Raw genomic sequence first — 15,279 nt, forward strand, 5'->3', positions numbered from 1 at the left:
CTCTCTCACACACACACACATTGACACTCACGTTTCACGTTTCAGGAAACCACAGACATGCCTGAGATTCTTTCTGACCCGTCAACCTGGCTTTTCCTAATATAGACATTTTATTCTTCATATTGCTATCGTTTTTGTCATCTGCAAGAATGACACACAAACACACACACACACACACACACACACAAAATGACATCATAGACTTGTTGATTAGTTTGTGGTGTTTTAACTGCAGGGTTTTGTTTAACTGTTATTATTTTGTTCTTTTAGGGGAAGTTCATCAGAATCAACTTTGACGTCACAGGCTACATTGTTGGAGCCAATATTGAAACCTGTATCCTCATTATACTGATTGATTTCTGCCACATAGTAGTGGCTAAGATTCAGCAGCAATGTCAGTTAATTGCTTATTGTCAAGTCCTTAACTCTTGCTCTCAGACCTTCTGGAGAAGTCGAGAGCCATTAGACAGGCCAAAGATGAGAGGACCTTCCACATCTTTTACCGCCTGCTGGCAGGAGCCGGAGAACATCTCCGAAGTGAGCGTCCGACTGTTGCTTTAAGGAGCAGTTAGCTTATTAGGGAAACAATCAGAGCAAAGACAGTGAGGGTTTTTAAGTCTGCGCTAATTTGCTGCGGGAAAGGAACCAAGCTCAGTCTGCTTTGAATTAGCAGCGGGGGAAAGAAATGTTTCACTCTCATTAACTTTTCATTTCGGTTGTTAGTACATTGTTTCGTGATGATTCAGAAGGTGTTAAAGGTGTGTTTGCCCTCCTATGAACTACAGCATTTTATGACAACTGATGCAACTATTGCACACGAAAAGATGCATCATTTTAATTGTAAGAGCAAAATCAAGAAGTTATAACTTATTGGTCATTGCGCCTTTAAAAAGTAGCACTTTTACTTTACTTATTCCATGGTATCAAAAGTAATAAGGTACATTATTCTTTGTATTACTATTAGTTTATTACTTAAAAAAGTCTTGTTATTGGGTAAAGTAATTATATTACAGTAATAAATCCATTACTGCCCAACACTGACAGGAAAACATGCAAAAAAATATTTGAAAGCATCAAGAATAGAATAAAATCATCACATGAGAACTTTGGAAATCACCTTCATTTCCTCTTCTCCGACAGCCGACCTGCTCCTCGAAGGCTTTAACAGCTACCGTTTCCTGTCAAATGGTAACATTCCCATCCCTGGTCAGCAGGACAAGGATAATTTCCAGGAAACGATGGAAGCCATGCACATCATGAGCTTCAACCACGATGAGATTGTCTGTGAGTAGCCGTTGCAGTCCAGATGTGCCCTAAAATAAAGTATCTCCTCACTCTGCATTCCTTTTTTTTCTCTCTTACGCTGCCATTCCCCGATAACGTGTGAACACTTATCCTCGTCAGGCATGTTGAAGGTGGTCTCTGCAGTGCTGCAGTTTGGCAACATCATCTTTAAAAAGGAGAGAAATACCGATCAGGCATCCATGCCTGAGAACACAGGTAAACACTTGACACACACACACACAAACACTAGAAATGGAATATTGATCAGTGTTTACATCTTTTACTATCTTTTAAATAGTGAAATATTAACATTTTTGTGGGTCTCTAAATGAATTTTAAAAAAACAAAATTGTGGTGTGGGTTTCAATGACATCAGATCTAATCTTCATATTACACTCGCACGCACACAATGGTGTCATTCATGAATACAGAAAATAACTGTAACCTTCAGCCTTCACCACAACAGCTGATGGAAAACATTCTCTTATCCACGTCACACGCACCCCCACTATTCACTGTGAGGACATGCTCTATTAAAACCATGTTAATGCTGCAGTTAAAATGCGTGGCCCCTGGTTACTGAATGTTTTTAATATGCGGCTGATGTCGGTACCATCAGATGTCTTTTCTATTATAAACTGTAATCACATACCATTAACTTAAGGATAAGTATCAAATATAATCAAATAATTATGTACGGTTTTGTCTTGGGGCATTTAACATAATAGTCTGAGTACTAAGTAACTCATTTGGGCCTAACATTGATCTTATCTTCATCTTCTTCTACCTCTGTTCGGTCTTTCATTAACAGAAGCTCGGTAACATTATTTGTATGCTGCATCAGGATCTGTCATTGAACACGATTAGACCTGACTGAGGGAGCGTTTGTGTGTACACAGCATTTGTACAGAGATGGTTTGGCGGAGAAGCATTTATCCCGTCAAACTCCTGAAGAAATCTTCATTTTTTGTTTTCAATCATTCCCCAAACTGTTTGCCGTTCTCAACATGAAACAAATCACTTCCTGTGTGCAGGACAAAAACCGGGCGAGATGTGGAGATGTTAGTAATGCAGTGGTATAGAAGATGGATGAATGGATCCAACTTAGACATGGACTTCTGATGTTATGTGATTAACATATTTATTAAACAGTAAAATACTTGCAGCTGCACAGAAGCTCTGCCACCTGCTTGGAATGAACGTTATGGAGTTCACCAGAGCAATTCTTACCCCGAGGATCAAAGTGGGACGAGACTATGTGCAGAAAGCACAGACCAAAGAACAGGTACAGTGTCACTGACCACTATGAACATCATTTAATAATTTAACGTCTACTCTTTTGCCTTTTGCAATTTGGCTTGTCAGTTAGATTATCTGGCTTATGACCTGTCCTAGTTGTAACCTGTACTTGGATTATCCTACCATGATAAGTCAAAAGAGCAACTAAATTGAGTACGTATGTGTTTATCGCTCTTCTCTTTTAACCTCAGGCTGACTTTGCTGTTGAAGCTCTGGCCAAGGCAACATATGAGCGTCTGTTCAGATGGCTGGTCCACCGCATCAACAAGGCCCTGGACAGAACCAAACGTCAGGGGGCGTCGTTCATTGGCATCCTGGACATAGCTGGATTTGAGATCTTTGAGGTATCATCAAGACAATTAAACAGAATTAAGGTTGTTAATTCAGGATCGTCGAAGTCTCTAATTAGAACACAAACTGATTCTATAGAAATAAATCAGAAGTCTTTGGAGCAGACCTCACAGTGTTGTCGGAAGTGGAGAGTGGGTGATTCAGGGGTTCACCTTTATCGATTGACTTCACTTGTGCTGTATTCTCTCCTCTCAGCTGAACTCGTTTGAGCAGCTTTGTATCAACTACACCAACGAGAAGCTGCAGCAGCTCTTCAACCACACCATGTTCATCCTGGAGCAGGAGGAGTACCAGAGGGAGGGCATCGAGTGGAGCTTCATCGACTTTGGCCTCGACCTGCAGCCCTGCATCGACCTCATCGAGAGGCCGGTTGGTGTTGTCTGCCTTTGCTTGTGTGTGTGTGTGTGTTTGTGTCTGCATTGTTGTTGTTATTGATCAAATTTCTCTCTCAGAATAATCCTCCTGGTATTCTGGCTCTGCTGGACGAGGAGTGCTGGTTTCCCAAGGCCACAGACAAAACCTTTGTGGACAAGGTTCTGCAGGAGCAGGGAACACACACCAAGTTCCAGAAGCCGCGTCAGCTCAAGGACAAAGCTGACTTCTGCATCATTCACTATGCAGGAAAGGTATGTACCTCTGGCTTGTTAAGGGTTCTGTGTTCACTCTGCTCTCTGGGGAAATCGGCCCCGGTTGGACTTATTACACTGAGCTACAACTAGAAAGCAGCTTTTTAAACTTGAAGAAAATGTGTTTTCCTTCCTTCTTGGATGTTTTGGGCTGAACAGTTAATTAATGCAATTGTCGAATTGCAAAGACTACAGTTTAATTGTTCTGTTTTGTTGTTTGGGCTGCAACAATTAATCAATTATTAATGTATTATTTAGTATTTATCAATGAATTGGTTTTTGTGGTTTTCAATAAAACAAAAACTAGCTCTGTGATTTCAGCTTCTTAAATTTGAGTATTTTCCCATTTCTTTGCTTTTTTTATGACAGTGAACTAAATATCTTTGATATGTAGATAAATCAAACCCTAACACAGATCAACATTTTACTACATTTTATGGGTGAAATAACTTGTTGATAATTATACGACAGATTAATTAATAATGCAAACACTCTGGAAAGAGTGTTAGAATTATTTATTATTATTTTGATGGTGCCATTTAGTCCATCTTTATTTAAATCTACATGTTAATGTTTAGCTTCTGGGCTCAGTTGATATAATTTATACCACAAATCACGTTGCATTCACAATATATGTCAAAAGAAATCTCACCATTAGATATTTTACTGAGATCGTCCAGCCCGAACACTTTAGAAGCACAGATTTACCTTCTTCTTAAGGAGCAGTTAACCAGGTCAGTGCCTGAAAACAATAGTGCAGTTGTCATCCAGCTTCTGCAGGAAACCCACATCTGCTTCACATTGGTGTGAGATTGAATTTGATGCCTGGCGGTTACACAGCGGAGATTTTTCAACTTTCACCTTGCGTATGGCACTCTGCCATCTGCAAAGTGACAATTATGCTTCACTATATTCCAGTGAGAACACGTGTCAATCACAGTGTAAACAATCTGATACCGCCCCAATCCTGTTATTTCATTTAGATCGTCTGTCTCCCCTTTTCTCTTGTACACATGTTTTCTGTACATGAGAATCAGTCAGCCGAGTCTAAATACTGGTCCTGGACCTGATCCTTATCATGACAAACAGGTGAAAACCCCAGACTTGGCTAAATATCAAGCGTCCAGTATTCACCACTGAAGCCAAGAATACAATTGAATGTCATCAAATAAATCCTGCATGACGGCACAACACTGACGGGGAGAATAAGTAAAAACACAGTGAGTTTGCTTTCTCTTAAGATTCCAATGAAATCCATATGGCGAGCTGACATTCCTCGTCTCAGGTTCCTGACCGTGTCATTTTCTGGAGATGTTCAGCTCTGATCCCAACACTCCTCGCTGCACGTTAGACCTTTGAAAAACACATGGGAGTTTTACTAATCACATCAGTGTTTCACACATTCACATACAAATAACATCAATCTCTACAGTAAATCAAATCCTATTTGTGGAGTATTTGACGCGATTTCCTGAACTTTCTTCGACCGCTCACTGCACAGTCAGTCACGTAGCACATGCGGCACATCTGGTGCAGCAGAGTGGGGTTTGGAAAACACTTAGAGCCAGCCCTTGCTGTCAGTTGAAGACATACGACACAGACTGTTACAGACAGGTGAAGCAACAGACCAGTGGCACTTCATCAGAAACGTGAAGCCCATCGTCTGAACGCGTGTTTTCAAAGCATTCTTTCTTGTGACTGTATAGAATGAAAAATTTGAAAAAGAAATTAGAGTTATTTTGTTTCCTGTGTCACCACGTTATAACTGAAGTGTGTCATTTTGCTGCGTTGTCCATCTTTCCTTAGGTGGACTATAAAGCTGATGAATGGCTCATGAAGAACATGGATCCTCTGAATGACAACGTGGCCACGCTACTACACCAGTCAACTGACAAGTTTGTGGCTGAGCTGTGGAAAGATGGTGAGTTTATACAAGATCTCTTTTGTATTATTATTCTTATAGACAGGTGTTCTGTGCTGGAGCTAACTGGCGTTTCAATAAGTATGTATTGTGCAGTATGTACTTTACATTTTTAGGTGTAAAAGACGTGCGTTCATCTAAGTAGGTTACGCACCTAAGCTGTAACAGATTGAGCAACTGAGAGATAAAAGGAGAAGCATTCTTTTCTTTATCACTGGTTTGGTTTTACTGCTTTTCCATTTTCACACCTACTCTGCTTTACTGGTCTCACCAGTACAAACACATAATATGGACCAGGTAAACCACGGGCCAGCACACTACTCTACTCTCACGTCTCACTGACTGATTTATTGCCCGTGCCGTATTTTCTCCTCCTCACTGTTTATATTTCAGCCAGATGGGGGAACTGTGGTCTCTGTAATCCTTATTTTAGTGTGACATTTGTTTATGTGGAATCACTGGCCGGTCAAATGGAAAGTAGAATGGTTGTATTACACTTTGACTAATATTTTCCCTGAGTGATGACCAGCACTGACAGGGCAACACTAGCTTTTAATAACACACGTCCTCTTTTCTTTTTTCTTAACAGTTAATCAGTGCTCGTGAAAGTTTGTGGATATATGAGTGATGGGAGGACGGAACAGTGTGTGTGTGTGTGCATTCTTCTTCTCTCTCACTCTCCTGTCTTCTTCCTGTGTCTGTGTCTCTGTTGCCGTAGACATTCAGACGTTTCAGAGAGCGTCTTTCTATGACAATGTGTCTGGGCTCCATGAAGCTCCAGGTGAATGATAGTAACAACTTAACCCTCATGCAGCGCTGGCTTCTCTTCATCGTCTGCACTGGAGCGCTCGTTGGTTGCATCTGTCTCGTCACAGCTGCTCCGTGCACCGCAGAGCTCCCCTCTGGCTTTGCATGGCTGCTGTATTTAAACCCCCTGAAAATGATCATCCTACCATCAATGCTTGTGGCTTAGTCCTCCTTTAATATTCCAACACCTGTCGCTTGGGTGATCAGCCAAGTGAAGTATTTATTCTGTAATCAGGCAGAAAATCTGGTGTGAAAATCTCCGATGAGAAACACTCAATATTTTTGCTACATTTCGGTTTAATACGAGACGACGTGCTGCGACACCATATTCACAGTTGTGAAATGATGCAGGTGTTAGTCCTCAGACTGACTCACTGCTACAGTTTTAGATACAAATATCCAAATGACTCTATAACGGACTTAATCCAGAGTCTATCACAGGTCAGAGTGAAAAGCCAATGGAAAGAATTAGCAATGAGGATCATCACTGGATCCAGAAGAGATTTAAACTCCTGCTTACTCATTTTACCCACTGAAAAAAATGTAATATCTGACAAACCTCCAGGCAAAGTGTCTAAACCAAGTCACTGATATTCATGATGTATTAATATTATTATTATTATATTAGTGAATGTTCAAGTTAAATATGACAGTGTTAATTTCAATTTTCTGTGTGATGTGATACATTATTGTTTCCCCTTTTCTTTTATTATTACTTGAGTTCTGTCAACAAAAAGGAAAAAAAATACTTTTCCTAAAAGTATTTTTTAAATCAAATTAAATAAATAACTGTTACAAATTAAAGGACAGAGGGGTTATTACATTTAACATTTAAGCATTTAGCCGACGCTTTTGTTGGGAATAGAGCAGTGCAGAATAACACAATCACAAGTCTGTAATATTATATATAACTCTGGATTCTGTGGAATAAATACTGTAAATCATGACAGTTATGACCCATTGAGTTTTTCTTCTATTATAAAGTCTTTAGTATATATATATTTCTGTACTTAATTAATATAAAATACTTTGCTGTATGCATTGAGAATAGCTTAGTCTACTAATAAGCCAGTGTCTCAGGGTAAGTCTGTCTTTCTAGAGATCTACACACAGGTCTGTGTTATTTGTGGATGTTTGTTTGTAAATCAGGTGTCATCGTGACGCTGTGTTCACTTGTGATCCCTGATCATCATTTTCCACCTTAATTTGTCGATGAGCTGACATTTAATTCTGATTAAATGTCATCTCATGTCAGCAGTTTTTATGCTTTCCTCTTAGAGTTGTTGTTGTTTACCCTTTTCCAATTGAGATGTAGGAGAATTATTAATAAATTGTTTAATTTGATTTTATTGTGTTGTTGAATTAGAGTGACAGGGCCATACATAATGTAATTATAACATAACACAAATTGATTTGGTTTACTAATCAGAAATTAGTTACCCAATAAGTTGGCAGAATAAAAAAAGATGCTGTTGTTTTGTTTCATCAAACTTGCTGCCATTGTCTGTTTTCATGCTTTATCTCAACAAAAAGAAATAAAATATTCTCATTCAGCATTTTTTCATTTCCTGATGGATATTCAGGTTTGATTTAAACAGCAATAAAATTTTGCTTTTTTTTTCTACATTCATGTAAGTAGCACTTAAAGTTAGGGTTAGTGGTGGTCTTCTTCCTCCTTTCATACAATCTCTTCATCTCATTGTTCATCACCAGTCGACCGGATCGTGGGTCTTGACCAGGTTGCAGGAATGAATGAGACCGCGTTCGGTGCCGCCTACAAGACCAAGAAGGGCATGTTCCGCACCGTGGGTCAGCTGTACAAGGAGCAGCTGTCTAAGCTGATGGCCACACTGAGGAACACCAACCCCAACTTTGTCCGCTGCATCATCCCCAACCATGAGAAAAGGGTGAGTGTCAAGACTCCTGATGGCCTTTTAGTGAGGAAATGTACAGTAATAATCTGGACTGTATGTATGGCCATGTGCTCCTCCTCTGACAGGCCGGTAAACTGGACCCACACCTGGTTCTGGACCAGCTGAGGTGTAATGGTGTGCTGGAGGGCATCCGTATCTGCAGACAGGGCTTCCCTAACCGCATTGTCTTCCAGGAGTTCAGACAGAGGTAATGTTTTACTCCAATTTCCAATTATTATTGTAGAATATACGGCAAAGCATATTTCTACTAGCTTTAAAGAAAAGGCCATGATATGCAGGAACCTAATATTCTTTCCTCTTCATGAAGATCCTTGCAGTCTCTTCATATCTCATGGGAGAGAATTTAATCAAATGTCTTTCTGTCTAAGTGACTTTGTGTCCTCTCTACTTTTTTTTTGTCCAGGTATGAGATCCTCACTCCTAACGCCATCCCCAAAGGCTTCATGGATGGAAAGCAGGCCTGTGAGAGGATGGTGAGGACTTGACAAATGGAAATAACGTTGACTGCTGCCTCAGCAAAACAAAAGATTTACTATGATTTTCTTATTGACAAAAACAAACAAACAAATAATAATTTTCAATGGTCACATGGTGGCTTAGTGGTGAGACCCTTCATGGGACAAGCGGTAGTAAAGAAATTAATGTTTTGTCCATCTGAATACAGAACTATTGACTAGCTTGTTATTAAAGCCCAGGAAACATCATCATTATTATTATTATTATTATTATAATATCCCCCTTAATTCTCCCCTAAGCCGTGTGTTGTTGTCCTTTCTCTCATTGGTAGATTCAAGCTCTGGAGCTGGATGGAAACCTGTTTCGTATCGGCCAGAGTAAGATCTTCTTCAGGGCTGGAGTCCTAGCTCACCTGGAGGAAGAGCGGGACTTGAAGATCACTGACATCATCATTTACTTCCAGGCTGTCTGCCGAGGATATCTGGCACGCAAGTAAGAGCTGCTCTGCCGGTGCTGCCTGTGTTTGAGTCACGTCTATCTGTTAAGTCATAAAAGAAAAGTGCATTTTACTCATGTCTCACTCTGTCATCGTCATTGTCTCAGGGCTTTTGCTAAGAAGCAGCAGCAGCTCAGTGCTCTGAAAGTTCTCCAGAGAAACTGCGCTGCTTACTTGAAGCTGCGTCACTGGCAGTGGTGGAGACTCTTCACTAAGGTGTGTGTGCTCGTGTGATGTGCACGCGTAAATGTTGCCCACTTGTGGAGAACATTCCACTCAGGCTTCTCGTGTTGATCGGCACATGCAGGTGAAGCCTCTGCTGCAGGTGACCAGGCAGGAGGAAGAGATGCAGGCCAAGGATGAGGAGCTGGTCAAGGTGAAGGAGAAGCAGACCAAAGTGGAAGGAGAGCTGGTGGAGATGGAGAGGAAACACCAGCAGGTCAGTTTGTACATCAATGTACATTAGCTTAAACTTACATGGTTTTCTGTGATAAATAACAGATGCTCTGAATATTATTTATGCGCAGTTAATGGAGGAGAAGAACATCTTAGCAGAGCAGCTGCAGGCAGAGACAGAGCTGTTTGCAGAGGCCGAGGAGATGAGAGCTCGCCTGGCTTCCAAAAAGCAAGAGCTGGAGGAGATCCTTCATGACCTGGAGTCCAGGCTGGAGGAAGAGGAGGAGAGGACTCAGGGCATGCAGAACGAAAAAAAGAAGATGCAGTCCCACATCCAGGTGGGTGGACGCACTCATGAAACATGCTGGTTTTTGTGCTGCTGGAAATATGTTATAAAAGATAATGTTTGCTTTGTTGTTGTTGTTGTTGCTGTGGATCATTGATTGCATGTGTAGGACCTGGAGGAACAGCTCGATGAGGAGGAGGCTGCCCGGCAGAAGCTGCAGCTGGAGAAAGTGACAGCAGAGGCCAAAATGAAAAAATATGAAGAGGACATTTTGCTGCTCGAGGACCAGAACTCCAAGTTCCAAAAGGTGAGGGAGAAGAGAAAGCGCTGAGGTTTGGCATGAAGTAATGTTGGTTTTCAAAAGAAGATGGAGGATCTCTCACACTAATGAGTTGTACTGCACAGTAAGATACTGACAAACATGAAAGCGTAAAGAGGCGAGCTGCTGTGTTCCAACCCTTGTGTTTTTGTCTTGCTGGTGTAGGAGAAGAAGTTGATGGAAGACCGGATCAACGAGGTGACCACAATGCTGGCCGAAGAGGAGGAGAAGGCCAAGAACTTGGGCAAGATCAAGAATAAGCAAGAGATGATGCTGGTCGACCTGGAGGGTAAAGGAGTAAAAACAATCTACAATGAAAAGATGTTTTTAAACCATGGACTTATCATCACATCCTCATGTCCTTTCTTTTCTGTTTCAGAGAGGCTGAAGAAGGAGGAGAAGACCCGGCAGGAACTAGAGAAGGCTAAGAGGAAACTGGATGGAGAGACATCAGACCTGCAGGACCAGATCACAGAGCAACAGGTCGCCATGGAGGAGCTCAAAGGTCAAATGACCAAGAAGGAAGAGGAGCAGCAGATGATGCAGGCGAGGTACGAGACACTGGGACCAACACACAGGGTTATTCAGAACGAATGAACCGTTGAACACCAACAAAGACTGTGTGTGAGCCAAATATGGCTTTAAACACTGAGTCACTGGGATTCTACTTCGTGATGTGAATCAGTTGGATATAAGTGCTACATAACTGTGCAGAATCATCATCATCATCATCATCACTATAACAGCGTTATAATCCACACCTCTGTCATATACGGCTTTACAGCAGTGACGTTATCGTCTTGTAAAAATAGACTGTTGTTGTGCCCATTTGTGACGCGCTGCTGCTTTTATTCACTGATTCTCACTGCAGTGGAATGTGGTGCACAGTCACTTATTATGGTGTATTTGTAAGCGTAAGACCATGCTATGAGGTAGGTTTTTACAGCACACGGCGATGACCACAAGCTACAACTGCAGGCCTCTGCTGCCACCTGGTGGAGCGGTGCAGCACTGTGTTGTGAAGGGAGTGGAAATAAATCTGGCAATAGATGTAATTAATGTATAATTAATAAAAGGAATAAGCAGTTTAGATGTAAAAAAAATAAATAAATAAAATGACTATCTGTGTTCATCAGGGGTGAGGATGAAGTTAGCCAGAAGAACAACGCTCTGAAACAGGTGAGGGAGATGCAGGCTCAGCTGTCTGAGCTGCAGGAAGACCTGGAAACAGAGAAACAGGCCAGGAACAAAGCCGAGAAACTCAAGAGGGATCTGAGTGAAGAGCTCGAGGCCCTTAAAACTGAGCTGGAAGACACGCTTGATACGACAGCTGCCCAGCAGGAGCTCAGGTACTGTGCAGTGTGGCATTTAGAGCTGGGTTATTTTGCATTTGCAGTTTTATTATTACTTGGGAAATAGGAAAATAAAGACTTTTCTTTTTTTGTCTGTAGGTCCAAGCGTGAGCAGGAGGTTGCTGAGCTGAAAAAGGCCCTTGAGGAGGAGACTAAAAACCATGAATCTCAGATCCAGGAGATGAGACAGAGGCATGGCACATCCTTGGAAGAGCTGTCTGAACAGCTGGAACAGGCCAAGAGGGTAACATGCTTTACCACACTTAATATATCTACAACAACCTCAACAAAAAGAAGACCGTGTCTGACTTCATCTTCTGACAACACAAATGTTGACGCTTGACTATGTTTTTAGTTCAAGGCTAACCTGGAAAAGACCAAGCAGAGCCAGGAGAGCGCCAATAAGGAGCTGACCAGCGAGGTGAAGACCCTGCAGCAGGCAAAGACAGAGTCCGAACACAAGAGGAAGAAACTGGAGGCTCAGCTGCAGGAGTTCATGGCCAGAGTCACAGAGGGAGAGAGAGCCAAGGGAGAGCTCGCTGAACGTACACACAAACTGCAGGTGAAGTGTAGATGCCAACATTTTTCATCGCTTCATACAGAGGAGTCAAACAAAGTAAGACTTTGTTTGAGTGATATACACAAACAAAATTGGTTTCGAACCATGGTTCTCAAACTGTGGTACGTGTACCACCAGTGGTACAGAAGCTTCCTCAGGTGGTACTTGGAGGAACATCATAAATACTGTTCTACTGTTTATACCAGGGTGTGCGATCAGAGTGGAGCTGAGGAATTTGGACTGTGTATAGTACTATAGTATAAGTGCATAGAAAATGAAACATTTAATGAATAATTATAATAATAAAAATAATAATAATTACAGTCAAGAGGAGAATGATGAGCAAGCAAATTATCCATTCATCCATTTTCTACTGCTTTATCCTCCACATGAGAATCGCGGGGGCTGCTATCGATGGCGATAGGCGGGGTACACACTGGACAGAAGTCCATCACAGGGACACATATAGAGACAAACAAGCATTCACTTTCACACCTACAGTCAATTTAGAGTCCAATTTACCTCATCCCCATATTGCATGTTTTTGGACTGTGGGAGGAAACCGGAGAACCCGGAGAAAACCCACACACGCACACGGGGAGAACATGCAAACTCCATGCAGAAGCTACAAAAACCATGTGATTATACGCTTATATGAACATACTCATGGGAGGTACTTTATATTTTGGCCAGTAAGCCCTCGAAATCCTGTACAAGTACATTTAACTTACACCTGATTTGAACTTACACACAGACGGAGTTAGACAATGTGTCAGCCATGCTGGAAGATGCCGAGAGGAAGGGGATCAAGACTGCCAAAGATGTCGCTGGACTGGAGAGTCAACTACAAGACACACAGGTGACGTTCAGTATCTCTGAGCTTAAATCCTCAAAAACCAAATGTCATTTTCTGTCCAACTAAACGAACCAATACTGGGTTCTCTTGTAGGAACTGCTCCAAGAGGAGACACGTCAGAAACTGAACTTCAGCAGCCGTATGCGGCAGCTGGAGGACGAGAAGAACGCTCTTCAGGAGCAGCAAGAGGAGGACGAGGAGGCGCGCAAGAATCTGGAAAAACAGATGTTGACTCTCCAGGCTCATGTAGGACCATATGATCTCTAGTATAAACTATGTTTAAACATCATTTTGTGCTGATTTGTGTTCATCATTTTGTTTTGTTTTTCTTCTGTTCAAAGTTATCAGAGAGCAAGAAGAAGCTGGAGGACGATGTGGGAACAATAGAGGGCCTGGAGGAGATGAAGAAGAAGCTGCACAAGGACCTGGAGCTGACCAACCAGCGTCTGGAGGAGAAGACTATTGCCTTTGAAAAGATGGAGAAGACAAAGACTCGTCTGCAGCAGGAGTTGGATGATCTAACCGTGGATTTGGATCACCAGAGACAGATTGTTTCCAACCTGGAGAAGAAACAGAAGAAGTTTGATCAGGTGAGAACGCTTCGTTTCCTCCTCCATCAAAATACCAGCTATACCTTTCACACAATTCCAGTTTCTTACCGATTATGACTTCATAACCCTGCTGTGTAGATGCTGGCTGAAGAGAAGAGCATCTCAGCTCGCTATGCTGAAGAACGTGACCGTGCTGAAGCGGAGGCCAGAGAGAAGGAGACCAAAGCTCTGTCCATGACAAGAGCTCTGGATGAAGCACTGGAGGCCAAAGAGGAGCTGGAGAGGGTTAACAAGCAGCTCCGTGCTGACATGGAAGATCTGATGAGCTCAAAGGATGATGTGGGCAAGAATGTGAGTGTTTGGATCAATAAACTACACGTGCATGTTGGATGGCAGGTGGTAGTTTAACCAGTCATCCTCGCTTTATCTCCTGCCTGTCAGGTCCACGAGCTGGAGAAGTCCAAGCGCACTCTGGAGCAACAGCTGGAGGAGATGAAGACTCAGCTGGAGGAGCTGGAGGATGAGCTGCAGGCCACAGAAGACGCCAAGCTGCGTCTGGAGGTCAACATGCAGGCCATGAAAGCCCAGTTTGAGAGAGACCTCCAGGGTCGGGACGATCAGAATGACGAGAAGAAGCGAGCGCTGGTCAAACAGGTGCAGAGCAACACCTGACACTGAGGAAACATTTAGAAATACACTGTAATTGCATCAAACTAAAGGCTTCTCCTTTCAGGTGCGAGAGATGGAGGCGGAGTTAGAGGATGAGAGGAAGCAGAGAGGTCTGGCTGTTGCTGCGAAGAAGAAACTTGAGATGGATTTGAAGGATATTGAGGGTCACATAGAGGGCGCTAACAAGGCTCGAGATGAGGCCATCAAACAGCTGCGCAAGTTACAGGTAAAGATTTGATTCATGCAGTACGTAGAGTTGAGTCAGTTACTGTTATACATGTACTTCATTCACATGTCTTCTTCCATTTGTGCCTCCAGGCCCAAATGAAAGACTATCAGAGGGAGTTGGAAGATGCTCGAGCTTCCAGAGATGATATTTTTGCCCTTTCCAAGGAAAACGAGAAGAAACTCAAAAGTCTGGAGGCTGAGATTGTACAGCTACACGAGGTACACATGCCTTTCTATTGGTGTAAGTGCACAGAGAGGAGAGGAGAGGAGTCTGTCTCACCTTTTATTCCTTCTGTGCAGGATCTGGCGTCATCTGAGAGAGGTCGGCGTCATGCTGAGCAGGAACGGGATGAGCTGCAAGATGAGATTTCAAACAGCACGTCTGGAAAGTACGTCACGCACCACATGGACCACATGTGGACTCTTTTTCTCCCAAACCTTTTATGTGGTGACAAACGTTAAAGATGCCGCCTATTTTTACTGCCATTTCTGTTGCATGGGATGTTATTGTATACGAGATAAACCAGCTGTCATTAAGAGATATGTGATTGATGTTTTATGCAAGTTATTTAATAATTCTTTAAATAAAAAGCTGGAAAATATTAGCAAATGTATTTGGTGACACAGTCTGTTGGAAAGAATGGTTTAGAAGACGACCTGCTCTACCTACTTAATCACAGACAGCTCAGTTACCCTGGGATGATATGCTGTACGTTTATTTTAGGCAAAGTCACTTTGAAATTTCTAAGTAAACATTGTTAACTTTGTAGAAGAGTATATGTCGTGCTGAAAGCAAATCGCTTTCTACACTTATGCTGTATTTCCAAGTAGCTCCTTTTAGCAGAGACATGTGGTGATGGAGGCGAACGATGCAGTCATGTACTTTGTG

The 15,279-nt window shown here is 42.2% G+C and overlaps 1 protein-coding gene across 1 annotated transcript in view; it reads left to right on the top strand.

The window, feature by feature from the left end:
* The window catches only part of LOC122785292 (myosin-10-like), a 47,522-nt gene extending 32,670 nt beyond the window's left edge, over positions 1-14,852 (top strand). Inside the window, exons 8-37 of the mRNA XM_044051026.1 lie at positions 271-334; positions 439-537; positions 1,141-1,284; positions 1,405-1,500; positions 2,451-2,569; positions 2,775-2,927; positions 3,130-3,303; positions 3,387-3,560; positions 5,367-5,481; positions 8,002-8,195; positions 8,288-8,409; positions 8,626-8,695; positions 9,010-9,170; positions 9,282-9,390; positions 9,482-9,613; positions 9,702-9,908; positions 10,026-10,163; positions 10,341-10,464; positions 10,555-10,726; positions 11,312-11,524; positions 11,627-11,771; positions 11,883-12,089; positions 12,841-12,945; positions 13,036-13,188; positions 13,284-13,532; positions 13,632-13,844; positions 13,935-14,147; positions 14,227-14,388; positions 14,481-14,609; positions 14,691-14,852. Coding sequence (XP_043906961.1) covers positions 271-334; positions 439-537; positions 1,141-1,284; positions 1,405-1,500; positions 2,451-2,569; positions 2,775-2,927; positions 3,130-3,303; positions 3,387-3,560; positions 5,367-5,481; positions 8,002-8,195; positions 8,288-8,409; positions 8,626-8,695; positions 9,010-9,170; positions 9,282-9,390; positions 9,482-9,613; positions 9,702-9,908; positions 10,026-10,163; positions 10,341-10,464; positions 10,555-10,726; positions 11,312-11,524; positions 11,627-11,771; positions 11,883-12,089; positions 12,841-12,945; positions 13,036-13,188; positions 13,284-13,532; positions 13,632-13,844; positions 13,935-14,147; positions 14,227-14,388; positions 14,481-14,609; positions 14,691-14,852 — 4,518 coding nt within the window. The remainder of the gene's footprint in view (positions 1-270; positions 335-438; positions 538-1,140; positions 1,285-1,404; positions 1,501-2,450; positions 2,570-2,774; positions 2,928-3,129; positions 3,304-3,386; positions 3,561-5,366; positions 5,482-8,001; positions 8,196-8,287; positions 8,410-8,625; positions 8,696-9,009; positions 9,171-9,281; positions 9,391-9,481; positions 9,614-9,701; positions 9,909-10,025; positions 10,164-10,340; positions 10,465-10,554; positions 10,727-11,311; positions 11,525-11,626; positions 11,772-11,882; positions 12,090-12,840; positions 12,946-13,035; positions 13,189-13,283; positions 13,533-13,631; positions 13,845-13,934; positions 14,148-14,226; positions 14,389-14,480; positions 14,610-14,690) is intronic.
* The last annotated feature ends 427 nt before the right edge of the window (positions 14,853-15,279 follow it).

This window comes from Solea senegalensis, linkage group LG19 (assembly GCF_019176455.1).
Source record: "Solea senegalensis isolate Sse05_10M linkage group LG19, IFAPA_SoseM_1, whole genome shotgun sequence".
In the NCBI taxonomy this organism is placed as follows: domain Eukaryota; kingdom Metazoa; phylum Chordata; class Actinopteri; order Pleuronectiformes; family Soleidae; genus Solea; species Solea senegalensis.